This window comes from Elephas maximus, chromosome 16 (genome assembly GCF_024166365.1).
Source record: "Elephas maximus indicus isolate mEleMax1 chromosome 16, mEleMax1 primary haplotype, whole genome shotgun sequence".
Classification (NCBI taxonomy): Eukaryota; Metazoa; Chordata; class Mammalia; order Proboscidea; family Elephantidae; genus Elephas; species Elephas maximus.
This window is the reverse complement of record NC_064834.1, coordinates 14,657,878-14,676,380: the sequence shown is the minus strand read 5'-3', so window position 1 is coordinate 14,676,380 and position 18,503 is coordinate 14,657,878. Positions and strand designations below refer to the sequence as shown.

Below are 18,503 nucleotides of genomic sequence, written 5' to 3'. Positions count from 1 at the left end.
TGATTAAACTTTGAACAGAAGTTTTGCTTTTTAAGAGAAAAGGTTCATACAAGGAGGAACTTATTCATGGCTTGATTTCCTTGGGAGATGTTTAAGGCTTTATGAATGAGCATAATCTTACAGTTTAAGACCTCATAGTCATTATTAGGAAACCCTGGTGGTGTAGTGGTTAAGAACTATGGCTGCTAACCAAAAGGTCGACAGTTCAAATCCACCAGGTACTTCTTGGAAATCCTATGGGGCAGTTCTGCTCTCTCCTACAGAGTTGCTATGAGTTGGAATCAACTCGACGGCAACGGGTTTTGGTTAGTCGTTATTATGGATTTGGCAGAAAAACAGTGAACCCTGTTAGTGAAACTGTCGCTCTGAAATAGGTAATGAGAAATGAACCTTGTGAATTTTGCTAGAGAAAGTATCTCTGTAGGCTAGTCACGAATGAAAAGCTTTGTTAATTTCTCTGCAGGCATTTAGAAAAACCTCAGAGCTCCTAGAGAGTACCACCTCTCAGAAAACCTTGATATTGAAATTTGAATTTGTGATCTTTTCACTTTTGATATAGTATCAGAACAGTTATATGAATTCAGTTCTAAGAGTCTTAGAGATTTCTTAGATAACTTGCACAAGCCAAACCTAGCATCATCTGGCAAAGTGAGCTTTGATTATCTTTGTTACCATGTATCTTTCTGAGTTGTTTTCACTACTTCTTTGCATCAAAATTGAAAGATACAATCCTTTAGATATCAAGTTATACTGTGTTCCAAAATTAGGTCATTATGTGACTTCTTTATTCAAGCCAAACAGTAGCAGGCTTGAAACTGAAGTGTTCTTTTATATAGAATTAAAGTTTATTTTCTGTTTAATTTGTACATTTCGGTTTATTTTTCTTTTAAAAAAGAATCAGGAAGTATCCATTAATGTTGGTTTAAAAATGAAGGAGAAAAACTTCAGTTACTGTAACAATTTGTTTTTAAAATTTGGCTATGTGAAGGAAATCTGTTTCCAATGCAATAAAATAAATCATGTCTACAGTTTTAATGTGTAAATAATTTAGGTTTAGTGGGAAGTAAGGCTGAGGGAGGAATCCATAGCTTTATCAGATTCTCAGAAAGGTCAGCTATCCAAAAATATTAAGAAACAGAGTTGGTTTGCATAACTTATATACTTTTTCACTTTGTTTCCTTCAGTGGAACAAATAATTTTTGTTCTCTTGGCATTTAAAGGGATGATAGGACATTTTCTCAAAGGTGTGCTATATGATTTTAGACTTTCAATTTTTAAACCTTAAATTTTAGGGAATGCAAGGGAAACTGTTAAACCTGGCACTTTCACATGGATTCTCATTGACTTTTCTCAGCAGCCTTATGCTGTTTTAGTGTCCCCACATTACAGGTGGAGAAACTGAGGGTCAGTTGCATTTGGTAATGTACCCATGGACCCAAGGTGTCTCCTTGTGGTAGAATTTAGCACTGCCAAAGCTGGGATTCCAAAGTGGGTAATTTTTCCACTGTATTCTACTGCCTGTACTTTGGAGTTGTATTCAGCTTTTCCACCCAAAAATTCAAGGTTACTTCCACAGCAGCAGCATCAGAAGCATTATTCTTAAAAAGAAAAAAAAGTTTGGAATGATGTAAAGTAAGACAAGATTTAATTTTTACCAAACTCAAATGAAATATTTAATTCTTGGTAGAATGAATAGATAAATAGAAAGAAGGTGACGACCTTTTATTTAGCACAAATGTTTTTGACATTTATTAGGAATTATTTCCATAAACTAATTTTAAAAGGACCAAAAAAATTTTAAGGTGCATAAGAAAAAAGCCTGTGCAATATTGAGATTATATTTATGAATATAGAAGTGATTACTAAAAATAAATTATTTGAAGACATTTAAGGATGAGACTAGTAAAAAAAAAAAGTCTGCAAGACATTTATTGAGAAGAATAAACTTTTTGAAGAACATAAAAGAATTTCTGAATAAATACAGAATTACACCATGTTAATAGATATGAAGACAACACTGTAAGCATTATCAGTTCTCCCCAGATGAATGTAGAAATTTAATGCAAGGCTAACGAAAGTCCCAGCAGGAGCTGATGAACTTACTCAGAAAATCATATGGAAGAGTGAAACTATGCAATTAACTAAGATAAATTTAGAATAGAACAATAAGAAAAAGTTTTCCTAAACCAGATATTATGACATATTTTAAAACTATATTAATCAAAACAGGCAAGTATTGGTGTAGGAAAGATTGTTAGATCAAATTAGAGAAACTGTGCTTATATGGAAATTTGACGTGATAGAATTAAAAACAAAAAATCAGAGGAGAAAGGGCAGACTATTCTGTAAATGGTGCTGTTACAGTTGACTTCTCTACATCACAAAAGTAAATTCCAGATGGCTTAAGAAGTAAAATGTGAACTATAAAGCCCTAAAAGGAAAAAAAAAAAAAAAAGTTGGCCAGATTTACCTCAGAAACTAAAAGAAAGTTGAATACAGCTGCCTACTCTCTCCCAGCCTTCTTTTTATTTGTAATAGGAAAGAAAAAAAAAAAAAACACCTGTTTTTTCAATGGGTAAATAAATTGTGGTACATTTTTACAATTAAATTCTATATAGGAGTTTAAATAAATGTTTCAGAAATATGATTCAACTTGGGTAAATCTCAAAAACAGTGTTGAGCATAAAAGGCAAATTGTAGAAGGTTGTATACAGAGTAAACATTTATATAAAGTCCAAATACATGCAAGCTAATATCGTATTAGTTATTTAATGCAGCATAGCAAATCACTGCAGTACATAGTAGCTTAAAGCAACAGTAATCCTTTGTTTTCCTCTCACAGTTCCTGTGGATTAGGAATTCAGTGTTACCAGGTGGAAAGCACATGTTTTGCTTGGCATGACTCATATTAGCCCATAAACGAGAGACCAAGGTGGAAGAGTGTAAAGGTGCCTTTATTTTATTGTGCAAGGAAAGGAAGCAGTCGAGGCTCTTGGTGCCAAGACTCCTCTGAGAGGGCAAGGGAAAAAAGTTATTTTTAAGGGGTTTACAAGTAGGGAGTTCATACAAGTTAACCCAGTACCCAGTGCCGTCGAGTTACATCAGCAATATTCTTAATCATACCATGCAGTCACCAGCATTTTCACAGGGCAGGCCAAGCAATGGAACTGCAATTTTAAAGCAAAAATGGTGAGGCTGGCCAAGCAATGGGGCTAGAATTCTAATGCAAATTTCAAGGCAGGCCAAGCAAGCTGCACTGGAATTTTCTGCAGCCTGGGAACCTCTATATTATCAAAAATGGTTTAGCTAGATAGTTCTGGCTCAGGGCCTCTTTTGAGGTTGTAGTCCCATATCAGCTAGGACTACAAGACATCTAAAGAACTGGAGCTGAAGGATTCACTTCTAAGGTGGCTCACTCACATGGCAGACAAGTTGGTGCAGGCTGTTGGTGGGGGGCCCCACTTCCTCATTTCGTCTTCTCTGTAGGGCTGTAGAATTGTCCTCAAGATGTGGCAACTGGCTTCCCCCAGAGCAGGTGATCCAAGAGAACAAGGCAGAAGCTGCCACGCCTTTTATGACATAGCCTCAGAAGTTATGCACCATCAGTTCTGCTATATTCTACTGATTATACAGACCAGCTCTTATTTAATGTGAGAAGGCACTACACAAGGTTTTGAATGCCTAGGGGTGAAGGCTGTAGAAAGCTATTATAGAGGCTGGTTACCACAATACTATAAATTGTACACATATACATACATGTATGATGTGTGTGTGTGTATAAAATGATGGAAATGATAAAAATCACCAATTACCAATTTCGGGATAGTAGTTTCCTTTGGAGAAAGAAAGATTGCTCCAGTGTGAATACTTTTTTGAAGGGGAACAAGACTAGAATGAAGGAAGAAGTCCAATTACAATGTAGCTGAGAGAAGAAAGAGGGTGGTAGTGGCCTGGACTAAGATGGTGATAGTAAAGAGATTTGGAGGGATCCCTGGTTAAGCAAATGATTAAGCGCTGGACTGTTAACCTGAAGGTTGGTTGTTCAGACTCACCCAGAGGTGCCTTGGAAGTAAAACCTGGAGATCTGCTTCCAAAAGGTCACAGCCTTGAAAACCCTATGGAGCAGTCCATACACATGGGGTCGCCATGACAGAATCAACTCAATGGCACTAACAACTATCAACAAAGAAATATTCAGAAAATCTAATGAAAGACTTGGTGACTGATTAGATATGAGGAACGAGAGAAAGCATAGTCAAGGATACCAGGCAGTTTTCTAGCTTGGGTAATAATTAATGGTGGTATTACTGATCTGAGAAATGTCAGAGATAGGTGTTTAGAGGAGGATAAACTCAATTTAGAATTCTGGTGCTTGGGGTATACCTGTGGGACACCCACTTGTCCAGTAGGTAATTGAATGTAGATTTGGAATATCATCAGCATTTAGATGGTAGCTGATAATTTAGAAGAACATGGAAATGCCTAGAGAGTGTGTGGAGTGAGAAGCACAGAGGACTAGGAAGAAGCACTTAGTAACTTTTAAGGAATGAGTGCAGGAAAAAGAACTTTGAAGAAAAATTACAAGATGTGACCAAGAAATTAGAAAAAAACACAGTGTGGTATCATAGAAGCCAAAAGGAAAGCTTTTTGGAAAGTGAGTGAGTAGTTATCTTTAAATGCTGCTAAGTTAAAGACTAAAATGCCTACTGAATTTAGCAACCTCGTATCATATGTGACCTAGACAAAAACAGTTTTTTTAATCAAATAATGAGATTCAGAACCACTTTGCATTGGGTTGAACTGCAGAACCTTGGGAATATCTTCCAACCTTGCTGGGCTTTATTATTCTTAGCTGTAAAAGAAAGGCGTTAGCTTGTATAATCTCTCTGGCCCTTCCGTCACTGAAATTCTATGATTATATTTCACATTTGTGATGCAGAATATTGCAGAAAGGGAGAAGGAAAGAAACAGAAGATGGCAAGATCATAAACAACTGGAATTATCCATCATAAAGTTCAGCTCAACAATGCAAAGTAAAGCTTTCACTAGCTTTGCATAAAGCACCCCATATGCGCTTCCTTACAGTACCAATTCCCCTTCCTAATAACTCCTCAAGTTATACACAGTCATGTTGATAAGACATTATAGAGGAAATTGTACCCATTATTTCAAGCATCAGCCAAACCTCTACTATGAATTATTTTCATCGGCATCTTTTTTAACAGTTGTCAAATATCTTTATAACATTTAACAAGTAACAAGCTGTTTTTATGTTGACTGTTTCTCTTGCTAAGACCCCCAAAGACGTTTTTTTTCCAATTGATTCCTTCCTTAACTCCAGCGTCTGTAGTCCCTGCATTGCTCTTCTTAGTTTGCACAATTCTTCACCTTTTTTTTTTTTTTTACCTTTTTGTTTTTATGCCTAAATCTGTCGTCGTGTTCTGGCTGTAAGTGTTCATTTTGGATGACCCATAATTTCTAGGTCTCTGTAAGGTACACTGCTGTAGAACATACTTAGATTATTTCTTATTTTACTGATGTGGAAATCCAAGTAAAAGATTAAAAAAAAAAAAAATCCAACTAAAGAACCACTTGATGCAATTGAAAAAGAATACTTGCCTGTGGAGAAGAGAAGCTGACAATTGTCATTAACTGACTTTACTGTAACTAGATGTTATTTTATACATTGTTAAACTAGAAGAACTTTGGTAATTGTTCTTCTTTGATTGCAAACCAAGAAATTTAACATTTACATTACTATCTAGTGTGTGGGAACAAAGGAGACCTGGGGATTTATTTCAAAAGCAGTATTATTATAAAGGTTTGTCAGCTCTGAATTGTGCTATTCCATGTAGATTTTCTCAGATTTTCATATTTCATTCCTTTGAAAGGCTTCATGCTCTTTAGAAGAAGAAGTTAAACTGGGTGAGAAAGACTCACTGACTTTCTGTCAGTTATTCTAAAACAGTAACCCCTAAGTACTGATCTGTAAAACTGATATTTTCATGAAATCCCCCATAAGTTACATGTTTAAAACTCACAGAGTCCTTTCACTTTTAAATTCAACTCTGTCTATTTCTTGAGATCTGTGGTTGAATAGTTGCTCTTTTTCACACAAGAAAGGAGATAGTGGGAGGGGGAGGGACATGCAGGTGAATAAATTAATCACTTAGTTTTATAACCCCATCATCATTACTGCCTATAGAGGAGAGAGAGAAGTTCACTTTAGTGGCCCTGACTGTAAGGGAACACTGAATTGCTAAGGATTTCTTTTAGAAAACAGAAAGAAAATGACAACTTTTTCAAATATGTTTAGGTATTACACACTGTGTGTTAAGTTCCAATTATTATTTTTGGCTTCATTTTCCTTTGGCAGCATAGACTACCCCTTTGGAAGGAATAAAGTGATAAGGATTTCTGGCTTTACTGCCTTTTAGTGTTTTTGTAAAAAACAAAATTGTGTACCTAGTGGTATTAACTACTATGGGAATTGATGTCCTGCTGTGAACTAGGAAACTAGATAAAATATGTTCAACTGTTTTCAGGCATTGGACAATAGGCAGCATAGGACTTGGTCTCTGAAAGAAAAAAGAAACAAGTGAGATGAGCCCTACATTGCCTCACCTTACAGACTGAGACATTTTCCAGGCCTCAATACAGGGCGGGGAGCCCAAATGGAGTCTCGCCATCTGAGATGAAGAAACAGAGATTAGAGTTTGGAGAGGCCAATGCAGCTAGAATTTGTGAATTAGAGGAGAAGAGGAAGCTATGAAGAAAAGGAATCACAGAAAACTTCTTTGGCTGAATTCTAAACCACAAGACAAGACTAGAACAACTTCCAAGGAAAGAATAATTACCAGGGAGCTGTAAGGTGAACAGTTCTCAGTGCTCGTACCAGGCCAGAAATCATTTGACTTCCCTGCAGTCATTGTGAAGAGACATCACTGAATACATGAACATTCAGTAGGGACCCCAGAAGGACCACAACTTAGAAGTGAGGCCAAATTAGCCCTGAAATAAAGAATTCTTTAGATCTGTCCTAAAAGAATTATTAAAAGTCTTGAAAGGGTCAAACTAATATGGAAGTAATTTAACTATACAACAAGATCTAGCACTCAGCAGTGGAAAATACACAATGTCCAGCATCCAGTAAAAAATTTCTTGGTATGTGAAGAAGCAGAAAAATGTGACCCAGAACCAGAAGAAAAATTAGTAGAAACAGAGAATGACAGAGATGATAGAACTTAAAGACAAGGATGTTAAAATAGCTGCTGTAAATATGATCCTTATATTCAGGGAGGAAAAGGAAAACTAAGCATAATGAGAAAGAAATGGAAGATACTATAAAGAAAAAGTGGAACTTCTAGAAATGAACAGTATAATATCTAAAATAAAAAATAGTATAGATGGAATTTACAGCAGATTAGACACTGCAGAAGAAATCAGTGACATTGAAAACTGTCACAGTGGATGATGGGCTGAGGGCTGTGGGGACCATGGTCTTGGGCAACATCTAGCTCAATTGGCAGAACATAGTTTTGTTTTGTTTTTAGTTTATAAAGAAAATGTTCTACATTCTACTTGGTGATTAGCATCTGGGGTCTTAAAAACCTGTGAGCAGCCATCTAAGATACAACACTGGCCTCACCCCCTTTGGAAGCAAGGGAGAATGAAGAAAACTAAAGATACAAGGGAAAGATTAGTCCACAGGACTAATAGACCACATCTACCACAGCCTCCACCAGACTGAGTCCAGTACAACTCGATGGTGCCCAGCTACCACCACTGACTACCCTTTTAGCTCAGTAATGAAGTTGCTCCCAAGGTTCACCCTTCAGCTGAAGATTAGACAGGCCCATAATTTAAAATAAGACTAAAGGGACACACCAGCCCAGGGGCAAGAACTAGAAGGCAGGAGGAAACAGGAAAGCTGATAAAAGGGAACCCAAGGTCAAGAAGGGAGAGTGATGATGTCATGGGGTTGTTAACCAATGTCATAAAACAATATGTATACTCACTGTTTAATGACAAACTAGTTCTGTGAACCTTCATCTAAAGTACAGTAAAAAAAATTTTTAAATCAGAAGTTCAAGGTACCAAAAAAAAAAATTGTCATGATTGAAACTACCAAAAAAAAAGGGGGGGGGACCTGAAAAATATGAAGAGAGCCTCACTGACCCTTGAGACAAAATTAAATGGTCTAATATAAGTATAATTGAAATCTGAGGAGGAGAGGGCTGGGCGGGGGGGAATGAAAAAGATATTTAAACAATGTCAGAATTTCCCATATTTGATGAAAACTATGATTGGAACACAAAAGTTGGAAACAAAGAAGGATGATCAGTAGTTGGAAAATACGACCTTGGTGACAGAAATTATGTCAGAGATTGCATGATAGAATTTTGCAAGACCAGTGACTTCATTGCAGGTACCCTTTTTCACCAGCATAAATGGCAACTATACACATGGACCTCACCATATGGAATATACAGGAATCAAATAGACTACATCTGTGGAAAGAGACGATGGAAGAGCTCAACATCATCAGTCAGAACAAAGCCAGGAGGGGTCAACTGCAGAACAGACCATCATTGCTCATATGCAAGTTCAAGTTGAAACCGAAGAAAATTAGAACAAGTCCACGAGAGCCAAAGTACAACCTTGCATATATTTTACCTGAATTTATAAAAAAAAAAAAAAATTTTTTTTTTTTTTTTTTTTTTAGAAACTATCTCAAGAATAGATTTGATACACTGAACGCTAATGACTGAAGACCAGACAAGTTGTGGAATGACATCAAGAACATCATACGTGACAAAAGCAAGAGGTCATTAAGAAGACAGGAAAGAAAGAAAAGAGCAAAATGGATGTCAGTAGAGACTCTGGAACTTCTCCTTGCATGTCAAGTAGATAAAGTAAAAGGAAGAAATGATGAAGTAAAAGAGCTGAACAGAAGATTTCAAAGGGTGGCTTGAGAAGACAAAGTAAAGTATTGTAATGACATGCTTAAAGGCCTGGAAATGGAAAACCAAAGGGAAGAACACGCTCAGCGTTTCTCAAGCCAAAACAACTGAAGCGAAATTCAAGCCTCAAGTTGCAACAGTGAAGGATTCTATGGGGAAAATATTAAACAACGCAGGAAGCATCAAAAGAAGATGGAAGAAATACGCAGAATCAGTGTACCAAAAAGAATTGATCGACATTCAGCCATTTCAGGAGGTAGCATATGATCAGGAACTGATGGTACTGAAGGAAGAAGTCCAAGCTGCACTGAAGGCATTGGCGAAAAACAAAGCTCTGGGAATTGACGAAATACCAATTGAGATGTTTCAACAAATGGATGCAGCACTGGAAATACTTAGTCTTATACGCCAAGAAATTGGGAAGACAACTGCCTGGCCAACTGAATGGAAGAGATCCATATTTATGCCTGTTCCCAAGAAAGGTGATCCAACTGAATGCGGACATTATCAGACAACATCATTAACATCACATGCAAGTAAAATTTTGCTGAAGATCATTCAAAAGCACCTGCAGCAGTATATCAACAGGGAACTGCCAAAAATTCAAACAAGATTCAGAAGAGGATGTGGAACCAGGGATATCATTGCTGATGTCATGTGTGTCAGGATTGTATCCTTTCACCATATCTATTCATCTGTATACTGAGCACATAATCTGAGAAGCTGGACTATTGTAGAAAAACAGGGCATCTGGATTGAAGGAAGACATATTAACAACCTGCATTATGCAGATGACACAACCTTGCTTGCTGAAAGTGAAGAGGACTTGAAGCACTTCACAAAGATCAAAGACCAAAGATTGAAATCGTCAAGGATCTCCTTTTACTTGGATCCACAATCAACACCCATGGAAACAGCAGTCAAGAAATCAAGAGATGTGTTGCATCGGGCAAATCTGCTGCAAAAGACCTTTTTAAAGTGTTGAAAAGCAAAGATATCACCTTGAGGACTAATGTGCACCTGACCCAAGCCATGGTGTTTTCAGTCGCCTCATATGCTTGTGAAAGCTGGACAATGAATAAGGAAGACCAAAGAAGAATTGAAACCTTTGAATCGTGGTCTTAGGGAAGAATATTGAATATACCATGGATTGCCAAAAGAACGAACAAATCTGTCTTGGAGGAAGTACAACCAGAATGCTCCCTGAAAGTAAGGATGGAAAAACTATGCCTTACATACTTTGGACGTGTTGTCATGAGGGATCAGTACCTGGAAAAAGTCATCATGCTTGGTATAGTAGAGGGTCAGTGAAAAAGAGGAAGATCCTCAAAGAGATGTATTAACGCAGTGGCTGCAACAATGCGCTTTAGCTTAACAACAATTGTGATGATGGCGTAGGACTGGGCAGTGTTTCGTTCTGTTGTATGTAGGGTCGCTATGAGTTGGAACCAGCTCAACGGCACCTAACAACTACAAGAACGTGAGCCCAGAGATCTAAGAAGCTCAACAGGACCCAAGCAGAATAATCATAAACAAAACTGTTCAAAGGCACATCATATTGTTGAAAACCAAAGATGGAGAGAAAAGATTAAAAGCATCAGGAGAAAAAAGACATGTTATACACAAGAAAACAAAGATAAGAATATACACAGGCTTCTCATCATATACTATACAAACCAGAAGACATTTTCATGAGTTCTTCAAAGTGCTGAATGAGGGGGAAAAAAAAACTATCAAACTAGACTTATATACCCAGCAAAAATATCTTTCAAAACTGAAGGTGAAATAAAGACTTTTTCAGACATATGAAATCTGAGAGAATTTATTGACATCATACCTGCACCGTAAGAAATGGCTGAAAAAGCTCTTCAGGCAGAAAGAAAATAATACCAGATGGAAATTTGAATCTATACCAAAGGAATGACAAGCACCAGAGAAAGTAAACATGTGTTTAAATATATGAGATTTTATTCCTAACTTTTAAATTTCTTTAAAAGATAATTGTCAAAGCAAAAATAATGCATGGTTGATAACATATATAGAAAGAAAGTATATGAGAACAATAGCACAAAGAACACAAACAGGGGCAAGGGAAATATATTGTTGTAAGTTTCTCTACGGTAAACCTAAAATGATATGATATTATTCAAAGGATGACTATGATAAGCTGAAGATTTATATTGTAAACCCTAGAGCAGTGTTCAGCTAACTGTGGTCCATAGGTAAAATCTGGCACACTACTTATTTTTGTAAAGCTTGTTGGAATACAACCATGCCTATTCATTTACATATGGCTGCTAATTCACTGCAGAGTTCTGAGGTTGTATCAGAGATCTTAGGACCCGCAAAACACAAAATATTTACTATTTAGCTCTTTACGGAAAATGTTAGCCAACACCTGCCCTAAGTAACCCATTTAAAAAAAAAAAAAGGAAGGTATAGCTAATAAACCAGTAACCAAAACCAGTCCCAGTGCCGTCAAGTCGATTCCGACTCATAGCGACCCTGTAGGACAGAGTAGAACTGCCCCATAGAGTTTCCAAGGAGCGCCTGGCAGATTCGAACTGCCCACCCTTTGGTTAGCAGCTGTAGCACTTAACCACTAGGCCACCAGATTAAATGAATTGACTGAAAAGCAACGGGTTTAGAGATTAAATGGAATCATAAAAAATACTCAATCCAAAACATGGCAAGAATAGAGGAAAAGTGAAGAACCATTGGAACAAATAGAAAATATGCAAAATGGTAGACTTAAACTCAACCATATTGATAATCACATTAAATGTAAATGATATGAACACTTTACGTAAAAAGCAGATATTGTCAAATTAGATAAAATATCAAGACCCAACTATATGCTGTCTACATGAAAACCACTTTAAATATATTGACATAACCAGTGAAAAACCCAGTGCCATAGAGTCAGTTCCGACTCATAGCGACCTTGTAGGACATAGAGAGGTTAAAAGTAAAAAGATGGCTACTGTGAATACAGCTGTAGTGAACATTGGTGTACAAGCCTCTTTTTGAGTCTGTGCTTTCAAGTCTTTTGGGTATATACCTAGGAGTGGAATTGCTGATTCATATGTTAGTTCTATTGTTAGTTTTTTGAGGAACCACCGCACTTTTCTACAACGGCTGTATTATTTTGCATTCCTACCAGCAATGGATAAGGGTTCCAATTTCCCCACATCCTCAACAATATTTGTTATTTTCTGGGATGTTTTTTGTTTGTTGGTTGGTTTGTTTTTGTTTTTTTACCTTAGCCATGCTAAAAAAACTAGTGGAGGTGAAATGGTATCTCATTGTGGTTTTGATTTGCATCGCTCTGATGGCTAATGACACAGAGCATCTTTTCACATGTCTGGTGGTCATCCTCTTTGGTGAAATGTCTGTTCAAATCCTTTGCCCATTTTATACTTGGGTTATCTGTCTTTTTGTTGTTAACTTGTACACCAGTGTTCATTGCAGCACTATTCACAACAGCCAGAAGGTGGAAATAACCTAAATACACATCAGCAGATGAATGGCTGAACAAAATGTGGTACAACCAGCCAGTAAGAGAAACAAAGTCTTGGTACGTGCTACAGTATAGATGGAGCTTAAAGACGTTGTTGTTGTTATTGTTAGGTTCCATCAAGTTGGTTCCGACTCATAGCAACCCTGTGTACTGTAGAACAAAACAGTGCCCAGTCCTGTGCCCTCCTCACAGCCTTTGCTATGTTTGAGCCTATTGTTGCAGCCACTTTGTCACTCCGTCTCATTAAGAGTCTTCTTTTTCGCTGACCCTCAGCTTTACCAAGCATGATCCTCTTCTTCAGGGACTGGTCCCTCCTGATAACATGTCCAAAGTACATAAAATGAAGTCTTGCCATCCTTGCTTCTAAGGAGCATTGTGGCTGTACTTCTAAGACAGATTTATTCATTGAGGACATTATGCTGAATGAAACAAGCCTGACACAAAAGGACAAATATTGTATGACCTCATTTATATAAAAAGACAAGAAAAGGCAAATGTACAGAAACCAAAGTTATTAGTGGTTACCAGGGCCGGGGGGGTGGGGCAAAGAGGGGTTAATAGTAATGGAAAAATTACATTGGTTAAGGGTAGGGTTGCACAGCTGATTATTGTAATTGCTGTCAATAAGTTGCATACCTGTAAAAGGTTGATTTGGCAACAGTTGTCTGATAGGCATATTTACAACAGTGACCAAAAAAAAAAAGTATCTGCTGAGGCTGCTTATGTACAGCCAAACACCTCATGGAATTTGATTCCTTGGTTTGGACATGTAGGGTCACGGTTTCATGGGACATCCCAGTTAATTCACCTAATAACGTGTTCAGTGTTTCTGTTCTACCTCCTAGTTCGTTGCATAGTACCCAGGGTCTTAAAAGCTTGCTTGTAGCCATCCAAAGCACAACAATTGGTCTCTATTCACGTGGAGCAACAGAGGAAGAAGGAGAGTCAGGAATTGGAGGAGGAAATGGAATGTGTGGCTAATTGCCTCCATGAACAACTGCCTCCTTTGCCATGAGACCAGAAAAACTGGATGGTGTCTAGCTGCCATTCCTGAACATTCTGATCAAAGATTTCATAGAAGAATCCTGATCAAAGGTGGGGGGCAAATGTAGAACATAATTTAAAATTCTTATGGACTCCATTCTTTTGAGAGCCATGGAGGGTAGATAAACCCCTGAAACTGTTGCCCTGAGATAACCTTTAAACCTTAAACCAAAAATATCACCTGAAGTCTTCTTAAAACCAAACAGTAGTTTAGCTTACTTAGTAAAAAAAGGTTTGCCCACAGCATTATGCTCTTACAAGAGTTATCTACATGGATAACTATGAGCCCAAGAGACAGAAAGGGCCACGTGAACCAGAGACTTACATCATCCTGAGACCAGAAGAACTAGATGGTGCCCGGCCACAACCAATGACTGCCCTGACAGGGAGCACAACAGAGAACCCCTGAGGGAGCAGGAGATCAGTGGGATGCAGACCCCAAATTCTCATAAAAAGACCAGACTTAATGATCCGACTGAGACTAGAGAAATCCCGGCGGTCATGGTCCCCAAACCTTCTGTTGGCCCAGGACAGGAACCATTCCTGAAGACAACTCATCAGACATGGAAGGGACTGGACAATGGGTAGGAGAGAGATGCCGATGAAGAGTGAGCTACTTGTATCAGGTGGACACTTGAGACTGTGTTGGCATCTCCTGTCTGGAGAGGAGATAGGAGGGTAGAGAGGGTTAGAAACTGGCAAAATTGTCACGAAAGGAGAGACTGGAAGGGCTGACTCATTAGGGGGAGAGTAAGTGGGAGTATGGAGTAAGGTGTATATAAGCTTATATGTGACAGACTGACTTGATTTGTAAATGTTCACTTAAAGCTCAATAAAAATTATTAAAAAAAAAAGTTATCTACATGGGATCATATTGACAACAGCAACTCGAAAGATAGGAACCTTAGAGGGGCAGTGAGTTTATGTTAATAAGGGAGGAACAACTCAGAGAAGGAGGATGGGAATGGTTGCACAACTCGTAGAATGTAATCAGTGTCGCTAAATTGAACCCGTAATAACAGTTGAATTGGTGTATGTTTTACTGTATATACTCTCAACGACACCAACAATATAAATAAAATTTAGGAGAAAAGAAAAGTAAAAAGGATGGTGGAAAAAAAGAAAAGAAAAAAACCTTTTAAGTATAACAAAAAAACCTATGTCCACACAAAGACCTGTGAGTGAATAATCATAAAAGCTTTATTTGTAATAGCCAAGCACTAGAAACAATCCATATGTCCATCAGCAAGTGACTGGATAAAGAAATTGTAGTGTAACCATGCAGTAGAATACTACTCAGCAATAAAAATGAACTAATATATAAAACAACATGAATGAATCTCAAAATCATTATGTTGAGAGAGAAAAACCCATTGCCATTGAGTAGATTCCGACTCATAGCAACCCTGTAGGGCAGAGTAGAACTGCCCCATCGAGTTTCCAAGGAGCACCTAGTGGGTTTGAACTGCTGACCTTTTGGTTGGCAGCCGTAGCACTTGACCACTATGCCACCAGGGTTTCCTGTTGAGAGAGAAGTAGGCATAAAAGAGTGCATTCTGTGTGATTCCATTAATATACAACTTTAGAAAAATTAAATATAATCTTTATTGACAAATATCAGATTAGTGGTTGGTTTCCTTGAGATTAGAGATAAATGGAGATTAACTGGGATGGGGCTCAGGGGCATTTTGGGGGATATTGGAAACGTTCATTATTTTGATTGTTGTGTCAAAACTCATCAAAATGTCCATTTAAAATAACAGTGTATCTTTTTACACTCTGCCTCATTAAAGGTTCTTTCAAAAAATTCAAAGCATGAAAGAACTTAGTATGGGAATTTTGTATATACCATAGGCCTTTTAAGTTGCTAAAATAGGTAAAGAAAACCAAAAAAAAAAAAAAAAAAACCCACTGTTGTCGAGTCGATTCCGACTCTTAGCGACCCTATAGGACAGAGTAGAACTGCCCCATAGAGTTTCTAAGGAGCACCTGGCAGATTCGAACTGCTGACCTCTTGGTTAGCAGCCGTAGCACTTAATCACTAAGCCACGAGGGTTTCCAAAATAGGTAACGTAAGATGTAAATGACTACAACTATGGAAATTTTGATGCATTTGTAATCTCCACAGTATTAATCTACACAAATTTCCTCTAAACTCTTCAATTTTTAGTGGGATGTGAATCATTAGTTTCTTATTAGTCCACTTTAGGAAGAAGTCATTCCTTTGGGATTCTCGAGAGCTCTGGCTTCCAAGAGCCACCTCTTGGTTACTTAATAGAATGTTACTAAATGGAGCCAGGGTTTGTATTCACTGGTACCAAGAGCTCTACCTCCTGTTCCTAGGAATGCCTCCCGTGACCCACTCAGAAGACAATTCTTTGCATGGTTTCTTTTTTCTGAAAAGTGAGTTGATCCATAGGATCTTCTGTAATCCAGCTCCCAGAATAACCTCCAACTAAAGCTGTAGGATATAGTCTTCAACCTTTTTTGAAAAGATTTCAAACTACCCTAATAATAATAGAGCACATGTAAGAATATAATGTGCCTTTAACTTATAATGAAATCTAATTATCATGTTTGTGGGTCTTTTTCCCTCAGATGTGACAGTGGTTTATCAAAACGGGTTACCTGTGATATCTGTGAGGCTACCATCCCGGCGTGAACTCTGCCAGTTCACACTTAAACCTATCTCAGACTCTGTTGGTGTGTTTTTACGACAACTCCAAGAAGAGGATCGGGGAATTGACAGAGTTGCAATCTATTCACCAGGTATACTAACTTCATTGTTAATTCCCACCAACCCCTCCTCTCCCCCAAACCATCCCTATACATGCACATACACACCACTGCAAAAGAATTCCACGCCACACTCTTAACTTTAGAAAATTTTTGTTTGTTTAGCAAATTTCAGGAGTGAGAGTGACTTGTCTTCCAGTGGTTCTCAGAATATAATTGTTCAGTCCTAGCAAATGTATACACAGTGAGTCTTCATAAGCGACACACATATAATGCCACGGGCAAGGATGAGCAATCAATCACATTTTATATTATTGAGACCTTTTATCATTAGCTTTAGGCACAGAATAAATTCTTCCAGTAGTTGAGCCCTCATCTCTGGAGATATGAAATACTAGGTCATCTTTTTAGATTTTTTTATAGATTTCACGTAAAAGTTTACTAAAGTAAAGAAATATGTGATCTGAAAAGAATACAAAATGAGCTATTAAAAATTCCTGTTTGACATGACATCCATTTCATTTATTTATTTATTTAAAGCACCTTAAATTTTTTCCCATCCTTTACTTTGAAAAATTTCAAGCCTACAGAAAACTTGACGAGTATAGAAGTACCTAGTTACCCTTCACCTGGACTCACCAGTTGTTAACAATTTGCCACATTTCTGTGCTTTAAGTTTTTATTTTAAATACAATTAACTTTCAACTCATCTAGTAATATAATCAGTCGCTCTAATGGAAAGTACCATATATTAGAAAACAATTACTTTTTACTCAACCAAATTCCATCATGGACAGATGTAGGAAGTCCATGCAGTTCTCCCCGTGACCCTAGATTTCCGACTGACACCAGTAGATCTATGACCAATAATTATTTCACTTGTTTATCAAGTTCTACTGGAAAGCATGTTGTTAAATCTTCGCACATGTGAGGCCATAAAAGCAAAGTGTCTCAGAAGATCTAAGCTTCATTTAGTGTAGAACTGGGGAATGAGGCAAAAAATTAACTGAAATTAAAAGGGGTCATTTTTTTAATTTATTTTGAGGATTGCGTTTTCCTGACCAATCTTGAATAATTACTGACACATGACAAGTTTCATTTCAATTTTTCACAGATGGTGTTCGAGTCGCTGCCTCAACAGGAATAGACCTTCTCCTCCTTGATGACTTTAAGCTGGTCATCAATGACTTAACATACCATGTGCGACCACCAAAGAGAGGTAAAAAGTAACTTTGATAAGGTTGTAGATATGTGGGAAGGGCATTTTGGAAAGAACTTTATTTTCCCTTGAATAACCTTGAGAAATAGACGATATTTCAAAGAACACTGAAAGTTTTACCTACAGATAGACTATGTTTCATTGAAAAGCTGACTTGAGTACCTACCTGACACTTGGCTAGTACACTGACTAAAACCACTTAGATTCCAACTAGATGCAGAAATGCTCTATTATCTGACACTGTCCTTCCGTTGCACATAGTGAATGTTCTAAATAACTTAAATTCATTCCCTGCATACAAGCTACAAATGATTTTAGTAACATTACGAGGGAAATATTTTAAAAATAAATTAAGTGCTTCTCTGTCCTCTTAAATATTGTAACAGGAATTGTTTTTTTCAATTGGTTAATCATCAATCACCAGACAATAATAGCCCTTATGAACTTACGGCATATGTAGGGCTTTAGTGATCCTCTTTCTGGGCCTCCCAACCAACTAGAAGTGATTATTCTCTGCTCTGAGCTTGCTTATTGTTTTTCTTTGTAAATGCTCTGAGGGAAAGTACTCTGATTTTGTATCCCCCACTGACTCAGGCAATCATTCTGTATTGGATGAGTTAAATGAGTTCACTTAGTAACATTTTGGTTGCGGAGAGGCCAGATTTTCTACCACGTTCAAGCTAGTTGAGAGTGCTAAGAAAATACGTTTTAAATGGTAAGACGCTGCTGAATCAGATTTTATTAAGTTGGAATTCATTGAACATGTAGACCAGAAACTGTTAGCTATAGCTCTAATCTAATATGTTTTTCTTCTTTTTTCCCTGACTTTTGGGTCAGAAGTTCTACTCTTTAAAAAAATAGTACAGGCCTATTTTACTTCCTGTTTTTTTTGTGTGTGTGTATGTATGACTTGGTTAGAGAGTTATTCTATTTAGATTCACTATTGCATTTAGTAAAATTTTAAAGTTGACTAATATATTCTTATGTTTTTTTTTTTTTTTATGTAAACTGAATGTATGAA

General features: G+C 37.3%; 1 protein-coding gene across 1 annotated transcript in view; it reads left to right on the top strand.

Moving 5' to 3' along the window:
* MCU (mitochondrial calcium uniporter) overlaps window positions 1–18,503 on the top strand; it is a 237,261-nt gene that overhangs the window by 175,937 nt on the left and 42,821 nt on the right. The window contains exons 3-4 of the mRNA XM_049854829.1: window positions 16,126–16,296; window positions 17,378–17,482. Coding sequence (XP_049710786.1) covers window positions 16,126–16,296; window positions 17,378–17,482 — 276 coding nt within the window. The remainder of the gene's footprint in view (window positions 1–16,125; window positions 16,297–17,377; window positions 17,483–18,503) is intronic.